We start from the raw sequence: 23628 nt of genomic DNA on the forward strand, positions 1-23628 counted from the left end.
GAGAGCACACCTTGTTGGAAGGAAACAGTGAATTCCTCCTGGCTGGTCCCCAGTGACTGTAGATATGTAGAAGATGAATATTTGAGAGAAATGTTCTCCTGCTGCAGGACTGAGGCTCTATTCTCTTTTGTACCCTCTACCTTAGGTTTCCTTTCCAGACCTTTCTTCCTTTGGTCTTCCTGCAAACAGAAGGAGGATGGTAGAATCTTGGCAATAGAGGCTTACAGAAGAAAAACATGGTGTCAAGAGATGTGCTTAATTAGGTATGCTGGAGATTGGAGCTCAAGTCTTTGGCTGCATTCTTCTGACTTTTTAATTACCTCTTCTGAGCAGGGGTCAATGATGAACAATCCTGAGAAATGGATATTTGCAGAATTGGCAATTACTTTATGGGTCAAAAGTTCCTGAATGTTCCAGCATTTACTGACCACAGGGAGGACATTTCTACAGCAGCATATTTCTTGGAATAGATCACTACCAGGATCACCCTGCTGCTAGAGGACTAAAGAATGTGATTCCCCAGGCTGGCCAGGAGATCTGGAGCTTGCCAACTCACCATAATGAATCACTACAAATTGCTCAAATTGTGTGGCAGGTCCAAGATGGATGTGAAATATCTGTTCAGAAGTCCCACAAAGGATCTTTACCTTTACCTCCAGGGGGAGTATAGAGCCTGTAATGGGCTATTTGGTTACTTTATGTTTGGTTACTTTATGTTTCCTGTATTTATTCACGTTACCTTTGTGTCCTTTTCATCTTATGCATTTTCTTTAATGGAAAAAATCAACCTTATGCCTGATACCTACATCATACACTGAGTACCTTTTCTACAGAGGATCCTGTAACCTGTGTTTTGAAGTAACCCTAGATTTGAGCCACGACTAAGTTTTGTTTAAAAGTTTTCCTTGCAGTTTTACTTCAAAGTAGGGGCAGAACTTGAAAAAAAAACCTTACCCGATTGGGGTTAGGCTCCCCAGGACAGAACTCGGGTTCACAGGAGTGCATAGTTTTCTTATAGAGCAGCTTCCCTGTATATAAGAGAAACCTTACTAAATGAGAAATAATTTAGAATGTGGATTTACTTAGCCTTTGTTAGTTGGCTTTGTGCCTCCTGACTCTCAGTCTGTTCTTTGGAATGTCCTAACCCCCTCAGTTTAGTTGCTGGGTGTGGGGATTTTTCAGCCTCAGCCAGAACTGTGACTCATATCAGTCCTGGATGCTTTATAAAACATCTGTCTATGTTAGTGTATTTTCCGAAAATGAAAACCATAGTGACGCTAACCACACACAAAGAGGTTTTCCCTGGATGACTTGGGTTCCCCAAGATGAGGAGAGAGACAGATGGGATTCCAGAAAACTCCAGCCAATGGCTTGCTTAGGCTTGGGAGAAAGTGTAGGAGGAGGTGAGAATGGGGACCAAGAGGATAGGCTCTGAGAGTAGGAGATAAGCCTGCAAAAATGCAAAGAAAAGTCTCCAGGTCCTCAGGAGATTGGGGGACTGGAAACCTTGAAAAAAATTGTTCACTCTTATGGAACACTTTAAGATGCCCAAAGCACCTTCTGCATGACAATGAGGAAGTTAAGTGATGCAAATATTATCATCTCTCTATTACAGATAATACCAAGCCTTAGAGAAGTTGAAAGTTAGATTAAGAGTGACAGAATTTTGACTCTTACACAGGTTATTTGAAAAGACCAATGAACTTTCTAAACCTTAATGCTCAAATTTAGAATCAATTAAGTGAGACACATGGGCTGAAACCTGATCGTCTTGAGTGAGACAACCAAACTTAAGACCCAACTCCTCCCCCAACCTCTTTCTCTTTAGGTTTCCTGTCTCCTTCCTTCCAGCCTTAGCTAGGTGGCTGGGCACCTGTCTTTCTTCAGATGATGACAACTCGAGAGGCTTGGGCTAGAATTGTAATGGAGTTCAAATTTGACTTCTTGGACCTCAAGGCATTTTAGGTGGTGGTGTTAATGCTAGGTTAGGAAAAGCATGAGGGAATTTGTTTTCCCTTCTTGAGCTGTCCACTTGTCAAATAACTCGGCATAGTGTTAAAAAAACAACAACAAAATCCCACTGGATTTATGGTCAGAGGACCTTGGTTCAAATCACGGCTTTGCCATACTTACTGTGTGACCTTGGGAGAGTCACTCCCTTTCTCTGTGTTTCAACAATCTGACTAGCAGCTTCTGTGGGGTTGTAAGATCCACCAACAACCACCACCCAGAAAGCTGCCAACATGCTGCAAAAGCACAGGTTCCTTTGATCTGCTTTAGTAAGGAAAGCAACGTTAAGGGGTTGACAAGCTTACTTTAATCCAGCTTGCAAACAGCATTCACTTAGTTCAGGGGAAAAAGCCAGCACCCTGAACTTCAGAGCAAAATACAAACAAAGTACAAACATCGACAGACCTTGTCTGATTCAAATCCCAATACATAGTTACCAGAGTTTAACAAAGTCCCAACATCCGGGTTTACGAGCTAGAGGGCTTCTTAGCTACAGCTGCCCAGGAGTCTGCATACACCACCAAGAGTGAGAGCCCTGCGCAAATGGCTCTGTCTCCTCTTCTTACAGGATTCCAGACGTCATCAAACGTCATCTGAATGATCAGAACTTAGGCTCCTTTGATTGACTCTTGAGTTAGCCCCTCCCCTTAGGACCCTAGGAGGTTCCCATCCACATAGGTTAGGTTAACACCTAATAGGGCTTAGAGCCTGGGGCTTAGCACTTAGTAAGACTCAATGAAATACCCTGAATTACTCAAAGGAAAACAAAAGCCAAACTCTTCAAGGGCATTTGGTTGAACTAAGTGCTAAGAGCCCATTTTGCTTACCAACACTCTGGGACTTACTTTCCTCATTTGCAAAATGAGGGGGGACCTGAATGGAAGGCAGAACACACAGTTCCCATATACCTACTTGAGCAACACTCTGAAGTTTGTACCAGTCTGAATAATGATCAGTGAGAAACTATAGTCAGTGACTTTTTCCATCTCAGGATTACATAAAATGTCAGCAACCACGGGCAAAAGGAAAGGTCTCTCCTCCCTCAGCAAAGCCATTGCCAGTGCCTGCCAGCACAACCAAGGACAGGACATGTATAGCTTGCAAAGCTCTGTGCCTGTGGGGAGCAAGGACAGAGGGCTACCTGGAGATAATTTCAAGGAAGTCCCATGGTGGGTTTTCTTTAGAAACCTGAGAAGCCCCAGAAATCAGTGGTACAATTCATCATGAGACCACTGTTCTCAGACAGCCAAGCCAGGGTCTTGAATGTCTCTAACACTCTGTCCTGATGTAGCACAGGGGTCCCTAAAGATCCAGTGCTCTGACCCCCAAAGTTCCAGTGGGGCTGAACCCTGGGAGATGGTGGTTAGCTCAAGGGCCACACCCCCCACCCCCAAAATGCATTAGGGGTGGTGTCTGACCCTGGCTTCAATTCAGGAACCAAAGCTGGAAAAATGAGTAAATCAAAGAAAACACCATCTAGTATAAAAAATTATTGTGAATCTAACCTCATAGGAACTGCAAGCAGAGACTCAAAAGGAAAAAAAAATGGATTTATCCCAAGGACTACGTGAATACTTAGAAGAAATGCAGTAAGAGATAAATAAAAATGAAACTCTGGAGGAAAGAATTGGAAGGAGAATAGCAGCATAGATGAGAAGATAACAAACTTTACCCAAGAAACAGAATCCCTGAAAATTAGAATAGATCAAACAGAAATTGGTAACCCCATGAAATAGCGAGAAATATCAGAACAAAATTAAAAGATTAATAAAACAGAAGAAAATATAAGATATCTGATATAAAAAACTATTGACCTGGAAAATAGTTCAAGGTGAATTAATTTAAGAATCATTAGACTACCTGAAAACCATGATCAGGGGGAAAAAAGGCCTGGATGTTATATTTCAAGAAATAAATGAAAGTTGTTCAGATCTATTAGAGCCAGAGGAAAAAATAAAGATACAAAGAATACAACTGATTGCCGCCTGAAAGGAATCCTAAAGGAAAAGTCTCACGGAGTTCATAGTCAAAACCCAGAGTTCCTAGATCAAAGAAAAGATGCTAGAAGTATACAGAAAGGAGTTAAAAGTACCAAGGAACTACAATTAGAATGTCACAAGACCTAGTAGCTTCTACTAAAAACCAGAAGAGATCTTAGAACATAACATTTCGAAAGGCAAAAAATATAGGCTAGTAACCAAGAATAACTTACCCTACAAAGCTGAGTATAACCCCTACCATTGAAAAACAGATCTTTAAGATAATAGATCAGGGGCATCAGACTCAAAAAGGGATCCCTGTTTCATAATGACTTAGAAAACCACAACTTAGCATTATCTAGGTTGTAGTGAATTTTTATTTATTTTCTTAATCATTTCCCAATTACATTTTAATCTGGTTCTGGTGGGAGTTTGAGGGTCTTGAGTTGGATACCTTTGTAAGAGAGGACTTTTGTGCATTTCTGATGAAAAGACCAGAGCTGACTAGGAACTCTGAAATACAAACACAAGAGTTTAGATAAACCTAGAAAGGTAACTTTATTTGAGCAATTGAAAGACTGTAGAATGACATAGTGTCAATATTCCACTGAACGGAGAAGAAACAAGTGTCCTTTCATCTTTAAAGGGTGATAAGGGAGTTAAATAAGAAAAGCAGAGTTCCTAAGCGGGGAATGGTTCTGTTCTGGGGGTTTTAAGAAGGAAAAGAGAAGGAAAGGCAAAAGGAAAACATCAAAGGAGGAAGAAGGGAGTAGAACTTGAAATTTCTCAAAACTGGGGTATATGAGAAGAATAATATATAAATATGGAGGAAGGTTGAATGCACACAGACCCACACAAACATTTTGGGGTAGAATATACTAAATTCTGCAAGGAAACAAGCAGGAATAGGATAGGGACAAGCTAAAAGGAAGGATAATACCAGGGGGGGATGTCATAAACAAACCAAACTTCTTCCTGAAGGAGGTATTAAAGGGGGCAAGGTTGGAGAAAAGGAGAATAGCACCTTAGATTGCTTCTTAGACAATCAAGGAATGGCTGAGCAAATTATGGTATATGAATGCAATGCAATATTATTATACTTTAGTAAATCACAAAAGAGATTATTTTAGAGAAACCCGGGTAGTGTGAAGTGGTGCAGTTCACAGTGAGTAGAAAACAGAGCAGTTTATACAAGAACAATTTTGAAAGACCTAAGAATTATCAAAATAAAGACGAACTATATCTCTAGAGGACCCATGATGAAGCACGTTGCCTCCCTCCTGACGGAGAGGTGATGGAAATGAAAGTAGAGAGGTGTATGTTTCTGGACATCGCCACTTTGTGGATGAGAGAATTGAGATTAGGATAGCAAGTGGTTAATTGTGGGAACTGAGTGACCCACATTGACTCCATCTTGTGACTCAAATCTGAAAGCAGTTCAGTACCCTTTCTATTCAATTATGGGTCTAGTCCAACATCTGTCTTGTGAGAAAACTTTTATTCAATTGTGGGAACTGAGGGAAAACCTTATTGCATCATTTGAACCTAGCCCTGCATGTCTGAGAAGCTGGACCACCTTTACCTGTTGCATAGAGACCCTTAATATTTTTATTATTTATTTAAATATTTTTAGTTTTCAACATCAATTTCCACAAGACTTTGAGTTACAAATTTTCTCCCCATTTCTATCCTCCCCCCAACTCCAAGATGGCATAAATTCTGATTGCCCCTTTCCCCAGTCTGCCCTTCCTTTTGTCACCCCACTCACTGCCCCCATCTCCTTAGTTTCTTGTAGGGCAAGATAGATTTCTATGCCCCATTGCCTGTATATCTTATTTCCCAGTTGCATGCAAAGACAACTTTTTTTGAGCATCTGCTTTTAAACCTTTGAGTTCCAAATTCTCTCCCCTCTTCCCTCCCTACCCACCCTCCCTAAGAAGGCAAGCAATTCAACATAGGCCGCATGCATATCTGGTTTCATATAGAATCTTCTTTGTGTTCTGATCTGTGTATGGAAATGATTTTTTTCTTTTGATGTTTGAAATAAAAATTTAAGTAAAAGAGGTCACTTTCTATGACTCTAAGTTACAGACAGATTGACACTGCCTCAGTGCGGGTAATTTCCACATTGGGAGGTCCTCAGACTCTGGTTAAATCACAGATCCCAACCATAAAAAACACTTGTACTGCCTACCTTGCAGGATTGTGCAGAAAAGCCCTTTGCAAGACTTAAAAGTGCAATATGATTGTGGGCTTATTGAATTGTAGATTTAGGTCTGGAAGGGGTCTTATGGGTCCTCTATTTCAACCCTCATATCAGATGAGGAAACTGAGGCCAAGAGAGATGAAACATAGTATGTGACAGAGCCTAATGGTGATATCTCTTGAAAGAAAGAATATGTATATACTTGATCCAATACAGCTGTTTTCCTATCTATGTTCTCTTTAATAAATGCTTGTGGATTAATAGTGATATTTCTACCTCCTTTAGAAGCATATCCCGGACAGTGCTATTAGGGCCCAAAGTGCCCTTCCTTGATAGAGAAAAGTTTGCTGTAATGACTTGCAAATCTCTTTCCACTTCCTTCAGTTTGTAATGTTCCTTCCATTTTTGTCCTTGAATGCCCCCCGGATGATTTCGGGTTCAGATCCCAAGGTTTCTTTAAGCTGGCTTTGTCCTCCACTGCTTTCTGTTTTGTGAGACTATATTACCCATAAGCATCTATCATCCCTCTTCATAAGATTTTACAACCTGTAAAGCTTTTTTTTGGGGGGGGGTGAGGGGTGGGTAAGATTTAAAATGTTTTCTATTATTATGGTGCTGTAGACTTGGGGAATGTCTAGTTGTGGGGAAGGGATAAGTTCAAGACGTATGGAAGATGAGTAACCAGGAGGGAATAAGCAATAGAAATAGGGGAACCTTAAAGTCCTAGATAAATGTCAGCCATTATTAATAACTAGGAAAATAAAGTATTCTATTCTATTAGAATGGGTCCAACTAATGCTGCACAAATAATCCAGACCAGGGGTGGGGAACGTGCATTGTTCTGTGGAGCTTGGATCCAGTCAAAAGGCCACACTTCAGGACCCCAAGGGCCACAGGCTCCCCACCCCTAATCTAGACACTGCACAACTTATCCTTATTTAAAGAGGTGCTGGGTAGGTATTGGTCATCCCTTTGTTTTCAACAAACTATTTGTAATAGTAATTAAGGTGGAACTTTTTGCTGTTCTTCTCTTAAGTGCCTTTAATGATTCTGGCCTTTGTTTGAATGGGGCAGATAAAGTGGGATCTTTTTGTCTTAGAATTGGGAGTCATTGGTTTGTATATGATGTGATGATACTGGGGATGGGGAACTTTCCCACACCCAGCTTGGGTAAGGTCAGAGCCCTCAGGGCTCTGAACAGGACATGATTGAGGAGAGTTTGGCTTTTGACTTTTGGGACTCACTCATGGAAGGAGTGCTGAGACTCCAGGCAAGCTGCAAACTGCCCTCCCAGCTTTGCAACTCAGATATTGGTTCTTCTCTGGTAACTATGAATTGTGATTTGAATCAGACAAGGTCTGTCTGTCGATGTTTGTGATTTCTGTTTGTATTTGCCTTGAAGTTCAGGGGGCTGATCTTTTCCCCTTGAACTGTGAATATTTGTATGTTTGATTAAACTGAGACGGTTAACCCCTTAAAGTTACTTTCCTTAGTAAAGCAGATCAAAGAACCTGTGTTGGCAGCTTTCTGTGTGCTGGATGTTGGTGGGTCTTACACCCCTACAGTAGCTGCCAGCAGACTGTTGTTATACTATCATGACAAAAATCTAACAAAAGGTGCAACATTTACCTTTTTTAGTCTAAAATAGAATCTTATGTCGATGATTCAGAATTTTGCAGTGAAGAGTTGTTTTAACAATCCGGCTAGCAGCTTCTGTGGGGGCATAAGGTCCACCCACAGACAGCATCCAGGAGGCTGCCGGCACGCCGGGGAAAGCACAGGTTCTTTTTATCTGCTTAACCAAGGAAAGCATGGTGAAGGGGTTGACTAACTTACTTTAATCCAGCATTCAGTTAGTTCAGGGGAGCCTACAGACAACATTCATTTAGTTCAGGGGAAAAAGCCAGCACCCTGAACTTCAGAATAAATACAAACAAATTACAAATATCAACAGACAGACCCAATACAATTCAGAGTTACCGACATCTAGGTTCAGCCCAAGGGCTGGCCCAGAGTCACGCTCGCCACTGCTCCCGCTGCTGCTCCAACTGAAAAGGGAAAAAAAAAGGAATCTTCAAGCTGTCTTCTCCCCTCTTACAGAGTTTTTGACATCATCAAGCACTGCCTGAATGACCAGGGCCGATTGGTTCTTGAGTTGGCCCCTTCCCCTAGGACCCTGGGAGGTTCACATCCACGCAGACCAGGTCAACACTCAACAGAGGTAGACCCAAACCCACGCGGTCCAAAAGCCTCTGCTGTCTCAGACATGTAAACTAGGCCCTCCCCAGAGTTAGCCCTAACAGGGGCCCAGTACCCAGCAAGGCTCAATGAGATAAACTGAGTCACTCAAAGAAAACAAAGGCCATTCTGCTCACAACAGTTCTTCTGAACCTAATTTCTCACCACACAGTATTGTAAATAGTATTTAACTAAGACTGGAGCACATTTGATAATTGTGGATTTTTTAAAAGGTTATTAACAAAACTCTGGTAAGTTCTTTTTTTGTCTTTGCTCCTTCCTGCTAAACATGGTATATATAAATGATTAGTTGAGGCTTCTAGCCCATCGAGATTTTACTATATATATTAAAAAAGCTGCTTCCTCCTGGCTATAGAATCCTTATTTGAAGGTGAGTTTTATTCATTGCATATTTCCCTAATGATAATTCACCGAGTTTTTGTAGAAAAAGTGTTCAAATTTTTGAACTTTGAGACTGGAGTATGTACTAGCTTTGTATACATGAATTCTTTATCCTACCCTTGATTAAGATTTAGCTATAGTGGAGAGAACACAGGACTTAGAGCCCAGAACACTTGGGTTTCAATTTAGTCTCTGTATCTTACTAGCTGTGTGACTATGGGCAAATTTCTTTATCTTTCTGGGTTTCTGTTTCTGTAAGATAGGGGTAATAATGAAGAAGTTTAAGAAAAATGATGATGGTAGGGAACCATAGGTTTCAAGGGGTCCTCGAGACCCCAAAATACCTACACACTGGGTCCTGTCGAAAGAATTCGACTCAAGCCTTCTCAGCCAAGGAAAAAGACAAAGTTTATTAAGGGTTTGCCATAATGGGTTGTCTTAAGAAATCTTACCCTTTGTGATGCCTGTTTTCACAAGCGGGCCAGATTCAATCTACTGAGAGCTTTCATGGAGGCAAGACGAAACTTTTATACACAAAGATTGTAGGAGGGATTGAGGGGTGGTCTGGGGTGACTAGAGGAGGGGTTTAAGGAGGGACTTGAGGAGGAGTCTAAGGAGGAGCTTGATGGGACCAGGATGAGGTCAGACTCCAGGAACCAAGAGAATAGGATTAAGGGTGGGAAGTAGCTGAAGGCATGGATATTGATAGTATCAAGGGTGGGAAGTAGCTGGACCTTAAAGGGCAAGGCTAGGTAGAGATTTGGGCCTAATGATAATGTAAGGTTATAGCCTCAGGCCAAGGCCAGATCCAGTGAGAAGATTCAAGGAGAGTTCAAGGGGGTTCCCAGAGATTGTACTCCAGGTTCAAGGGGATTCCCGGAGGCTGTGCCTTCATCAATAATACTTATACTATCTACCCACCAAGAAAAAATACTTTGTAAGCTTTGAAGTATTACATAAATATTATTTGTTATTGTGCTGTTGATTAAACTTGGCAAAGTCCCATAGTATCATAATCCTTATTCTGAATTGAGTTTGACCATATGGATTGAGGATTCTTCCTTCTGCTGACAGCTCATTTTAAATCATCAGAAACCACCTGATTTCATTCAGTAAAAATTATGTACCAGAACCCATCTTGGTTGGTCAGTACTATAGCAGTCACTTTACATATCACTAAAACGTCTCTGATACTGAGATTTGGTGGGGAATTGCCAGTTATTAAAAACCACTTAAGAGGCTTGAATTAAGTAGCACTCAATAAAGAAACTGGTGCAAATCACTTCAGAATAATGTATTATATGAAAAATATGGTTTATTTTCTGATGTTCTCCATAACATTAAATCCCTGGATTACATTAGGAATAAAAATTAGCGTTAAAAAAACAAACAATTTTGACAATGTAAGACATTGGAACACTGCAGATTGAATTGGTTTCTACTCAAACTTACTCTAAGTTGGAACTTGTAAAACACCAATCTCAAATTCTACAGCTGGTTTTTCAAAGGAGAGATGACTGAAATAGACAAGACCAATTTCTAGAATATATACTCTTGGGGAATGCTCTTTTTAATTAATTAGCTACAATGTTTGTGATGCTCAATAAATGCACATATATTTTAACCTTAAGGCAGATACTTCACAAATATAAATACTGAAACAGACTAAAGAACACAGGATTGTTTATGCTAAAATCTTTCAAGGACACACGGCTTTTATTAGGACCTTTAAGTTATGTGTGTTTGACGTAATTCTGGGAGGCATATTAGCACATCTGTAATACTACAGAAGTACTGCTTTTTGCTCATTTCCTGCTTTGAGATAGCTTACATCAGGGGCCGGAACAAGGAGACAGTTTATAATCCTTCAAATCCCACTGAGCTCATCCGAGTCTGTGCTAAGAAGGCTGGTCTAAGGTCACAGTCAAGCTCAGGGAAATAGGAGATCGTGGACAGGGAAAAAGAGCGCTTCTTAAAGTTTCATGCTACACGCCTGCACACATACACACATACATTTGTATACATATTAGTCATTCACTAAAGTCTTACTCTGATACACGGGCACTTCGGTGAGTTTGGGTTCTGGAGCAAGGAGATGTAGCCCACATCTGTACTATCCGAGCCCAGCCTCGCTAGACGGGAAGTGGCTTATAAATAAAAGACTGGTCGAGTATAAATTCTGAAGGCAGAGAAACTCACGGAGACTGTCCACTATGTCACAGATGGGTTGTAATCTGTGTCAAAGAAGGGGGTGTGCAGCCTGGAAATATTAAAGTATTAAAGCCAATATATAGGCTGATAAGATAGTTTTAGCCACGAACGCAGGAATCACCCAAATCCAGCGTCCGTACTACATTGTGCCCAACTTGATGGTGTTCTGAAATATAAAATATTTTTCTTTTTAAAAAATTAGGAGGTGTAAGAAGAAGTGAAGGTTGCCATAGATTTAGCATCTTTAAAGTCACAATGGAATGCAATTAGCTTATGGATCATAACAACTTTTACAAAGATGATAAATTCACATTGCAATGTTTTTATAATTTTAAAACCAAAAATTGATTTCAGTTAAAAGGAATAAATCATAAGGTATTTGGTTTTTGTCATTTTGAATATTCATAATAATACCAACTACAATGCATAAAGATAAATGTAACATTTCAGTTGTTTTGAAATAATAGAAATTTAGAAAACAGAGTTCTAGACATGGTATAGGAGGAAAATATACAATTTGCTTTTTAAAAAAAAAGTTACAAGAAATGATAACTTCTTTTCTTTTATGCAAAGTTCACATAATGAGATGGTCCAAGGAGCTGTACCAGATCATTAAATGCTTATTTTAAGCCTTCTTAAGTCAATTCACACTCATAATGTGTATTAGAGTGTGTGCTGTCAAAACGACAGGTAAACATGGGCATCAAGCTTTAGATTTCATAGGCATTTTACTGTTACACTCTGCAGTCCACAATTAATGTTTGCATTTTCAAAATCACTTCTTTTCAGGACGAGGGATGTTTTCTTCAAAGAAACCAGGACTGACAATATTTCCAGCTGGGAAGTATCTGGCAACCACATAGGAAGAACCATCATTTGCACAGGCCTTTCCAACCCCCATCTTCTTTGTGTTCTTCCATATCATTGCTGTAAAATGTCCTGGACGGGGAAGAAAAGGATTAGGCAAAAGATCAATCCCTGGAATCTCTAAAAGGATTTCACAAACTTACCGTTTCTGGGTTGTAGTACTTTTAATGACCCTAGGCATCTCTCTGAAGTATGAACCCACTTTTATAAAAGCGATCTTGTTCTGGTGATGCTAAGGATCATGGGATCCACAATCTTTGAAAATAAAAGTGCCAAGCTGTCCAAAGGACAGCAGAGACCCAGGGAGAGTGTTTATAGGCTACAGCATATTACCAATGAAGGGATGTACACCCAACGGTATAAAAAGAACTCCGGAGACTCATCACTAGAAGAAATACATAGAGAAAGTCTGCATCCTATGCCGGTATCTATCTAACGTGGAGACCCTGGGAAGGTTCCCAGCATGTTGGCCGGACCCCTTGTGGAGTATTTATAGTAAGATGTGTTTGAGAGCATCTCTGATAGGATGAAAAGTCTATACATCGATGAGCATTATTAAGGGCTTACAGTGTGTCTGGCCCAGGGCCTGGCATTGGAAATCCAAAAAAGGCCCAAAGCAATTCTTGCCCTGAAGGAGTTCGTACTCTAATGGGAGGGAGAGGTGGAAGGGTGATGGGAAAAGGGAAGGAATTAGTTGGCAGGGGTGGGGCAGAAGGCAGACTTTGAATTGGTTTGGGGTCTCCTGTTTGAAGAGGAGTACTCGCACTGTTGAGATAACAATCCATTAGACTATCCCAGTACTGCATTCTCAAACAAAAAACTAAAACACTCAAACCATTCTGTGGAAGCCTATTTGTTTTACATGTGTGTATAGTAAATTCATTTGCATTACCTAAATTTGACTTTATAAAAATAATTCTGAAAGAAATCCCCATCTCCATCCCCATTCCCCCCCCACCCCCTCTATCCCCACCAAAAAAAAAACCAAAACAATACTAACTTTATAGTACTGTGCAGTTCTGTGCTCACACTCGCTGGTTCTGCTGGTTCTCTCTCTCTCTCTCTCTCTCTCCCCTCCACCGCCCCCCCCCCCCCCCCCCCCCGCACCCACTCCTGAACCTTGGCTTGGTGCTCTCTGGCTCTGATTACGTAAAGTGAGAACTGTCTGTGCACATACAGGTAAACACACACATACTTATGCATATATATATGTATCTATGCAGTTAGAGATAGAGATATAGACACACATATATCCTATGTATATATATTGAGTTAAATGGACAAAGAAGTAGAAATACTGAGAACAAAAATGATTTTTAACATAATTCAAAATTCTACTCTATTGCTTCATTGCGGCATGCTGGTAACTGCGGGTTCTTGGATTTGTTGGTAGCAGGTCTATTATGAAGCCAGAAAGACTTCAAGTACTGGCTTGGAAATGTGTAGAGAACTACATCGAAAGAATGTCTGCTAGGCAATGATTTTTTTGACCACAGCAGCTCAGGAAATCATCTGTTATACTATTAAAATCTATCTATCTATCTATCTATCTATCTATCTATCTATCTATCTATCTATCCATTCATCCATCCATCTATCTCTATCATCTCTTCTATTTTATTTTTTCCTAAATACAGTTGAATGTGTAGCAATTCTGAGGTGGGTATTTCTAGCCCTGGAGGCAGACTTATTAGCTTGAAAGGGTCAGGAGATGCTGAGTCCTCAGGCACTTTGGAAGAAGCCCAGACAAATACTGCAGCACATGTTGGAGAAGATGCTCACTGGCAACAGAATAAACTCAACCCCTGGCCAGGCCAGCCAGAAGAAATGGATGAGGAGGAAACTGTTTGGACGATGCAGAGCTAAGGTGAAATATGAAATGCTGATTTAACAGTCCAAAAGGTGCCTTATGTGTTGATATTTTGAGTATTAACTTCCCAACAGAATGTAGTGTAGTTCTAAGTTGTTGGCACTGCTGCTTATTTAAGTCTTTTGTCAATGTGCACTTGCGAATCTCCTGTGTTAAGCATTTTTGTGTGCAGAGGAAATACAGAGCTGTCAAAAATCTGATTTACATGGAGGGAAGAAAATCTGGAACTCAAAATTATGTAGAACCGAGTCATGTAAACTGAAAATAAAAATAAATATTAAAAAAATCTGATTTACATTGTGCACTGAATACCTCTTTACTCCCCCTTCTGGAGGGATCTTGGATATAAGCCAGATATAAAACTTTAAGGAATTTTCCTTGAACTACAGGGTAGTCTTTTACCTGCCACTGTAGGGGTCTAAGAACCAGAGGAAAGGAGAAAAAAGGAGCCCAACCACTCTCTTTGAATTCAGCAGTAGTCATTATCTTTCTATACAAACTAAGTATAATACCTAGCTTTGAGAGGGAGGTGCTAGCTGCTTGGGGAATCAGTGAAAGTTTTATTTAGATAGTGGTGTTTCAGTTGAGTCTTGAAGGGAATCAGGGATTCACAAAGGGAGTGATGAAGAGGAAGGGCATTCTGAAAATGGGGAACAACCCATGCAAAGGTGTGGAGATGGGAGAGGCCATGATGGATGCTGAACAGCAAGGATAAGCTAGAGCTGGACCACAGTGAGTGGAGAGGAGTGATATATAGGAAAAGCCAGACTTCTATTTTCTCCTAGAGGGAGTAGGAGTCCACTGGAGTTTACTGAGGGGATGTGGGGTTCGTGGTGACATAGTCAAATCAGTCCTTTGGGAAAATCATTTTGGCAGCAGTATGGAGAATACGGTAGAGTGTGGAGAGACTTGAGATTTAATTCAATAGGTATTTATTGGGGCAGCGCAGTCCATAGAGCACCAGCCCTGGAGTCAGGAGGACCTGAGTTCAAAGCCTCAGACACTTGACACAGGTACTAGCTGTGTGACCTTGGGCAAGTCACTTAACCCCAATTGCCCTGCCAAAAAGCCAAAAAAAAAAGTATTTATTAAGTGCTTATTACATACATATAACTGCTCTAGATGTTGAGAATACAAAGAAAAAATTAAAACAGTCTCTGTCAAGGACCTTACTGTTTTATTGAGGTATATACCACTAAACAAATAAGGAAACACAAGGTAATTTGAGGAAGCTGAAAACCCTAACAACTGGAGAGGTCAAGGCAGGCTTCATCCAAGAGTTGGGACCCTTGGAAAGGCTAAGATTAGGCAGAAGTCCATTCCACATATGAAAAATGGCTTGTGTGAGTTTGTGGAGAGAAACTGGATGTATAAAGGGAGAAAAGGCAGTAATGCAGTTTACCTGCAACATTATGGGAAGGGGAGTTCATAGAGATGGAAAGGTGGGTGTAAAACTAAACTGCTGCTAGGCTGAAGATTGCATATTATCTGAGTCAACAAGATTCCCCTAAAGGTTTTTGAGACGAGGAGGGATGTGGTTAGTTTTGTGACTTATGAAGATAACTTTGGCTGCTGTGTGGATGTTAGATTGGAGAAGGGGAGATTATAAGTATGTGGATCAATGAGGAGGCTGTTACAGGGGTTCAGGTACAGAGGATGAAGGCCTATACTGGGGTGGTGTCTGTGTGCGGGAAAGAGGAATGTGAGAGATGTGATTGTTAAATGGGTAAGACCTAACAACTGACCAGCTACTGGGAATGAGAGAGAAGAGTCAAACGTAGCTCTGAAATCACAATTTGTACCACTAGAAGGATTGTGTTACTTTCAACAAGAAAAGGCAAGTTTGGAGGCAGGATGGTTTTTGGGGTTCAGTTTAGTCTAAGATGAACCTTTGGAAGTGGATGAGTTTGCCAAGGCAGTGAGTTTAGCCTTGGAGAATACCCACAGAGCTGTCAGACAAGCAGCAGGACTAGGAGAGAAGAGTGTTCTATTAGCAAAGGGAAGCAAGATAAAAAAATGTGAAAGAAAAGAAATGGGGGATCAGGGAAGGTCTGATGTATCTGTAATATTTTCCCTAATTTTTCCACTTTCTCTACTTTGGTCTTGTTTCTTTTCAGGCTCCATTTCTTCCCCTACTGCTGCAAAGATCAATATGGGACTAGCCAGGAGGAACTCTAGAAATTTCCTTGTAGTGCTTGCATTTTCAACATGAGCTGGAAAACTCTCTTGGAAGAAGTGAAATATTGTATTTCACTAGGTTAGATTGATTTCGCTGTTTAAGAGAGCACCACCCACAGCATGTTGTTATTCCCCAAAATTAGCTCTTATGTTTGCGCTTGAAGGCTATTAGTATTATGGAATTGAATGAAAACAAAGCAATCAACCAAAAAAGTCAATGAACAATAGAGAACAATTTAGACTGACATTTCTTTTCCACCAGACTCATTGTTTAAATGATGAGACTTGAGGTAGGGAGACCAATTAGGAAGCTGTTGCAATAATCTAGGCAAGAGATAATGAGGACGTGAATTTAAGTGGTAATTGTATGATTAAAGGGCTGGATGAGAGATGTTGTGAATGTAGAAATGCCAAGATCTGTCAAGTAACTGAATATGGGTAAGAGAGAATAAGGAGTCTAGGATAATGCTGAGATTAGGAACCTCTAAGACACCAGAAGGATAACGGTTCCTTCAATACTATCAGCTGGAGCCGGATATATAAATCATGGTCATCTGTATAGAGAGGGTAGTTAAACCCATGGGAGCTGAAAAAGTTACCAAGAGTACTACAGAGAGAGAAGAAAAGGGCCCAGGATAGAACTCTGGGGAATACCCAAGGTAATGAAGTGTAACAATGATGATGAATCAGCAAAGGAGACTGAGGAGGAGTGGTCAGACAGGCAGGAAGTAAAACAGGAGAGCACAGTGTCACAAAAACCTAGAGAGGAGAGAGTATCCAAGAGAAAGATGTGCTCAGCAGCATCAAGTACAGCAAATAATCGGAGAAGGATTTGGACTCCGGAAAAACAATCAGTTTTGACAATGAGAAGAAGGCAGTTTCTGTTGGGTAATGAGGTTGAAAGCCACATTGCAAGGAGCTCAGGTGTAAATAAGAGGAGAGGAAGTGGAGATACTAAGTGTGGACAATTTCTTTAAGGAGTTTGGCTGAGAAATGGAGGAGAGCTATAGGATGATAGCTCGAGGGGATCGTAGGGTCTAGTGAAAGTTTTTTAAGGATGGGAGAGTCTTGGGCGCATTTCAAAGCAGGAAGGTAGGACTCAGTAGACAAGGAGAGACTGAAAATTCAAGAGTGAGTGGAATGACTCAGGGTGCAGTCTGCTGGAGCAGATGGGAGAGCATGGGGGATGAAGCACACACCTCGATGGATTGGCCTTGGCGAGGAGAAGGGCTGCTTTTTGAGAGACTGGTGGAAAAGGAAGAGTAACAATGAGTGGAGGATGATGTCAATGACTTTTGAGAGGAAAAGAACAGACTTATTTTTTTTGATAAAGTAAGAGGCAAGGTCCTCAACTGAGTGAGAGTGATCTGGGAAAGAAGAGCTATATGGAGCTTGGAGAGTAGAAAGAAGGTTTAGAATAGCTTCTGTGAGTAGGGAGGTGGGGAACCAATTAGAGAAAAATAACATGACTGCCTAATGCAGTAAAGGCCCAGTTGAGACTGAATAACCAGAATTTGTAACACATTCAGTCAATATAATTTGGACTTTGCCATTACTCAGTAAATGGTGAGTAGGTGAGAGGCAGATATAATGCAGAACTGATGTCTGGCAAGAAAAGAGCAGCTAGAGATGAAAAAATAGAGGACGGCATAGAGCTGAAGTGACTGGCTTCTGGGCTGAAGTTAGAAAAATCAGAGCAGAGGTAATAATTTGAGAAATCCTGAGGAGCAGAAGGAATGGAGGTGTTGATGAAAGCAAAGAATAGGAGGGATAAAACAGATATTGTGTGGTTGGGATACAATAAAGGACTAAGGAATGGGATTTAAGAAAGTGGAGGAAAGGGTGGAGCCAAGATGGCAGCTGGAAAGCAGGGACTTGCTTAAGCTGTCCCCCAAATCCCTCCAAATACCTGTAAAAAATGGCTCTGAACAAATTCTAGAGCTGCAGAACCCACAAAATAGCAGAGGGAAGCAGGTCTCCAGCCCAGGAGAGCCTGGATGGTCACTGGGAAGGGTCTATCACATGGTGCTGGGAGCGGAGCTGTGCCAGGACAGAGCAGACTGGAAGTCAGCCAGAGCAGGCCTTTAGGGCCATGAATCATTGAGCTGTGGCAGTTACCAGACTTCTCAACCCACAAACTCCAAAGACCACAGAGCAGGTTAGTAGCTGGATCAGGTTAGAGAGCAGTCCAGCCCTAGCCCTGGAGGTGGTGGAGGTGGCGTGGTGGTGGCAGCAGCAGGAAGCTCCTGAGGCTGCTTCTAGAGCTCCAGTGTCATCTGCTTCTGGAGTCCCTGGCTCACATAGTGGGAGGAATCAAGAGGTAGATCAGAGCAGGAGTGCAAGGAGCACTTTGCTGGTGCAGAGGCAGCTTTGCCCTGGTTGGATCTGGGTCACAATACTGGTTGGTGGTTCTTGGGAGAGGAGGAGCACTGCTGTGGCAGAGCTTGCTATGTAGAAGTAGCTCTGAAAACAGCAGTGCAGCCCCTAAAGCTTGAGACAAAGTACTCTCTACTCTACAAGCAGTCATACCCTGACAAAAAGCTCAAGGGTCAAGTAGTTGGCTGGGAACATGGCCAGGCAGTGAAAACAGACTCAGATTCAGTCTCAGACTTTGGAATCTTTTTTTGGTGACAAAGAAGATCAAAACATACAGCCAGAATAAGTCAACAAAGTCAAAGAGCCTACGTCAAAAGTCTCCAAGAAAAATATGAATTGGGCTCATGCCATGGAAGAGCTCAAAAAGGATTTGGAAAAGCAAGTAAGAGAAGTAGAGGAAAAATTGGGAAGAGAAATGAGAGTGATGCAAGAAAATCTTGAAAAACAAGTCAATGACTTGCTAAAGGAGACCCAAAAAAACACTGAAGAAAATAACACCTTAAAAAATAGACTAACCCAAATGGCAAGAGAGGTCCAAAAAGCCAATGAGGAGAAGAATGCCTTAAAAGGCAGAATTAGCCAAATGGAAAAGGAGGTCCAAAAGATCACTGAAGAAAATAATGCCTTAAAAATTAGAAAGGAGCAAATGGAAGCTAGTGACTTTAGAAATCAAGAAATTATAAAATAGAACCAAAAGAATGAAAAAATGGAAGACAATGTGAAATATCTCATTGGAAAAACCACTGACCTGGAGAATAGATCCAGGAGAGATAATTTAAAAATTAATGGACTACCTGAAAGCCATGATCAAAAAAAGAGCCTAGACATCATCTTTCAAGAAATTATTAAGGAAAACTGCCCTGATATTTTAGAACCAGAGGGTAAAATAGAAATTGAAAGAATCTACTGATAGCCTCTTGAAAAAGATCTCAAAAAGAAAACTCCTAGGAATATTGCTGCCAAATTCCAGAGTTCCCAGGTCAACAAGAAAATACTGCAAGCAGCCTCAATGAAACAATTTGAGTATTGTGAAAACACAATCAGGATAACACAAGATCTAGCAGCTTCTACATTAAGGGATCAAAGGGCTTGGAATATGACATTCTGGAGGTCAAAGGAGCTAGGATTAAAACCAAGAATCACCTACCCAGCAAAACTGAATATCATGCTCCAAGGCAAAATATGGACTTTCAATAAAACAGAGGACTTTCAAGCTTTCTCAGTGAAAAGACCAGAGCTGAATAGAAAATCTGACTTTCAAACACAAGAATCAAGAGAAGCATGAAAAGGTAAACAAGAAAGAGAAATTATAAGGGACTTACTAAAGTGGAACTATTTTGTTTACATTCCTACATGGAAGGAAGATGTGTGTTAATTCATGAGACCTTTTCTCAGTATTCAGGGTAGTTGAAGGGAATATATATATATATACATATATATATATATATACATATATATATATACATATACATATATATATATATATACACATATATATATAGACAGAGGGCACAGGGTGAGTTGAATATGAAGGGATGATATCTAAAAAATTAAATTAAATTAAAGGGTGAGAGAGGAATATATTGAGAGAGGGAGAAAGGGAGAGATAGAATGGGGTAAATTATCTCACATAAAAGTGGCAAGAAAAAGTTCTGTTGGAAGGGAAGAGGGTGCAGGTAAGGGGGAATGAGTGAATCTTGCTCTCATCAGATTTGACTTGAGGAGGCAATAACATACACACTCAACTGGGTATCTTACCCCACAGGAAAGTAAGGGGAAGGGATAAAGAAAAGGGGGGATGATAGAAGGGAGGGCAGATAGGGGGAGGAGGCAATCAAAAGCAAACACTTTTGAAAAGGGACAGGGTCAAGGCAGAAAATTGAATAAAGGGGGACAGTATAGGATGGAGGGAAATATAGTCTTTCACAACATGAGTATTGTGGAAGTATTTTACATAATGATACATGTGTAGCCTATGTTGAATTGCTTGCTTTCTTAGGGAGGGTGGGTGGGGAGGGAAGAGGGGAGAGAATTTGGAACTCAAAGTTTTAAAAGCAGATGCTCAAAAAAAAGTTGTTTTTGCATGCCACTGAGAAATGAGATATATAGGAAATGGGGTATAGATATCTATACTGCCCTACAAGAAAGTAAAGGGAAAAGGGATGGGGTGGGAGTGGGATGACAGAAGGGAAGGCTGACTGGGGAATGGGGCAATCAGAATATATGCCATCTTGGAGTGGGGGGGAGGGTAGAAATGAGGAGAAAATTTGTAACTCAAAATCTTATGGAAATCAATATTGAAAATTAGATTATTAAATAATAAAAGAAAAAAAAGAAACTTGAGGAAATAGGAAATTATGGAGCTTAACAGAGAATCTACATGGACATTAAGTTCCCCATGTCAGTCAGTAAGTCAGTAAGCATTTACTATGTATGCACCCATTAAGCGCCCCAGGGATTGTGCTAAGCCTAGGAAGTGGGGAGAAAAAGATGACAAGCCAGGTGCTGATTTTTTTTTGAGAAAAGAGGGAGAATGTCCTGGGGGTTGGTATGTTATAGGTACCATAACTTTAATTTGAGTAGACTTCAGAAGAGGAAAGCTTACTGAATGAAGGAGGTAAAGAGAAAATGGGATTTGGGGCAGGAAAAGGTCTCTTGTAGAAGGTAGAAACTGAGTTGGGTTTTAAAGGAAGCTAGTCAAGAGGGACAGATAAGGAAGGAGAGTAATCCATCCTTGACAGTTTAGTAAGGAAAAAGGCAGATGGGTGATGGAGTGGGTGACGGACAGCAAGAAGGCTGGTGTAACTGGATTAGAACAAGGAGGGGAGTCAAGTGTGGGGAAATCTGGAAAGATAGGAAGGAGCCAGACTGTGAAAAGCTTTAAATACCAAACAGGATTTTGGCAGCTGAGCGGAGGATGGACTGGAGTAGAGAGAGACTTAAGAGTAGGGAGACCAACCAGAAGGCTACTCTGATATCCAAGAAAGAATTATTTAGTTGAAGAAGATCTTAGAGAATACCTAATCTGAGTCCCTTATTTTAAAAGTGAGAAAATTGAGACCTTCAGCATATAATTTACTTGTTCAAGATCACAGAGCTAATTGGCCACAGGGCCAGGACTAGAACCCAGGTCTTGACTGCCAATTCAGGTGTTTTTGCACACTGCCTCTTTGCACAGTTGACTTGGTAGTATTTGGTGACAAGTGTTGGTGGATGGGGCAAGTGGGCATCTGGGCACTAAATGTAATTTGTTTGAGGTGCCAAAGTCTCTCTACTTCTTTGAGTACATACTGGAGCAAGGACTTGAGGTCCCATAACTGGAATTTTGAAAGTATGGAAATCTTAAATGTTATTATAGTACTTTTCTTTGCAAATAATTTCCCTCTTCCTGAACATTTTCTACCTCTATCTTTCTCATAAAGAAACTACCCTACATGTGTAAGGTTTGGCAACCTACTCTGTTGTATGATTTCAGTGCTTTAGGTAGCCAGGGAGTCAGGTTTGGTGTGGAGAGGAATTTTTTTTTAACATAGCTCTGGTGGAACTAAAGGCAATATTCAGCCCTCTGCTATTTAGCATGAAGAATCTTAGGTTGGTCAGAGCAGCAGAGGCAGGTAGTGTTTAACTCCAGAACCCCAGGAGCGCTGCGATTAGTTTTAGTAATCCCTCAGTTTGAAATCCATAATTCTAGACTATTATGAAAAACGTCTTTAGATTCATCACAACGTGGAATGGTCCTGCAAAACTTTTCTGGAGGTGGAGCCAAGATGGTAGAAGGAAGCTAGGAAGTTACCTGAGCTTTGCCCAGTTTCCCCTGGAAATGTTAAATCAAGCCTCTAAACAGATTCTTCTGAAGTGACAGAACCCACAGAAAGATAGAGTAAAACAATTTTCCAGCTTATGATAACTTAGAAGGACTTCAGGAAAGATCTGTCTCACTTGGGTAAAAGAGGAGCACGGCCCAGTGAAGACAGTGTCAGGGCAAGTCAGCGGGAGGCTCTTAGCTGCAGCACAGATCAGCAACTGAGGCCCCTTGTCCTGGCTCAGCAGGCCAGTCGTGAGGCCTCTAGCCCCAGTGCAGAAGACAAATTGCGAGCTTCAGAACCCCAGCACAATAGGCGAGATTAGGCAAGGCCACTCCAGTACAGTGGGCAAGCTTCAAGGCCCCAGGAACAAAGCTTAACTTTAAGAGTCACAAAATAGGCTAAAAAATGGGTAAGACACAGAAAAGAGCCCTGACCATAGAAAGCTACTATGGTGACAGGGAAGATTAAAATACAAACTCAGAAGAGAACAGCCAAGTCAAAATGCCTACATGTGAAACCTCAAAGAGGATTGGTCTCATGGCCAAAAAGTTCTCTTGAAAGATCTCAAAAAGGATATTAAAAATCAAGTAAGAACAGAAGAAAAATTGGGAAAAGAAATGAGAGTTATGCAAAAGAGTTATGAAAAAAGTCTACAGCTTGGAAAAGGAAGCACAAAAACTGACTGAAGAAAACAATTTAAAAAATAGAATTGGCCAAATGGAAAAAAAAACTGACTGAAGAAAACTTCTCTAAAAGTAGAATTGGTCAAATGGAAAAGGAGGTACAAAAACTAACTTAAGAAAATAATTCCTTAAAAATCAGAATTGGGCAAGCGGAAGCCAATGACTCTATCAGACATCAATAATCAAACAAAATCAAAAGAATGAAAAAAGGGAAGAAAATGTAAAATAACTCACTGGAAAAACAACTGACCTAGAAAACAGAGCCAGGAGAGGTAACTTCAGAATTATTGGATTATCTGAAGGCCAGGATCAAAAAAAGAGCCTGGACAGCAACTTTCAAGAAATTATCAAGGAAAACTGCCCTGGGAACCAGAGGGTAAAAGAATTATTGAAGGAATCCACCAATCACCTCCTGAAAGAGATACCAAAATGAAAACTCCAAGGAATATTGTACCCAAATTCCAGAATTATCAGGTCAAGGAGAAAATACTGTAAGCAGCCAGAAAGAAACAATTCAGGGTTACACACTACTCAGGAGTTTCAACATTAAGAGACTGGAGGGTTTGGAATATGACATTCCAGAAGGCAAAGGAACTTGGATTACAAACAAGAATCAACCACCCATCAAAAATGAACATAATCTTTCAAGGGAAAAGTTGGATATTCAATGAAATAGGGGACTTTCAAACTTTCCTGATGAAAAGACCAGAGCTGAATATAAAATTCAATTTTCAAATACAAGAATCAAGAGAAGCATAAAAAGTTAAACAAGGAAACAAAACAAAACACGTTATTCAATAAG

At 40.7% G+C, this 23628-nt stretch overlaps 1 protein-coding gene across 1 annotated transcript in view; it reads right to left on the reverse strand.

Annotated features, from left to right (window-relative positions):
- Nucleotides 1-10118: 10118 nt before the first annotated feature.
- The window catches only part of GLIPR2 (GLI pathogenesis related 2), a 53081-nt gene continuing 39571 nt past the window's right edge, over nucleotides 10119-23628 (reverse strand). The window contains exon 5 of the mRNA XM_036741585.1: nucleotides 10119-11985. Coding sequence (XP_036597480.1) covers nucleotides 11822-11985 — 164 coding nt within the window. The 3' untranslated portion in view covers nucleotides 10119-11821. The remainder of the gene's footprint in view (nucleotides 11986-23628) is intronic.

Source organism: Trichosurus vulpecula, chromosome 1, assembly GCF_011100635.1.
Source record: "Trichosurus vulpecula isolate mTriVul1 chromosome 1, mTriVul1.pri, whole genome shotgun sequence".
In the NCBI taxonomy this organism is placed as follows: domain Eukaryota; kingdom Metazoa; phylum Chordata; class Mammalia; order Diprotodontia; family Phalangeridae; genus Trichosurus; species Trichosurus vulpecula.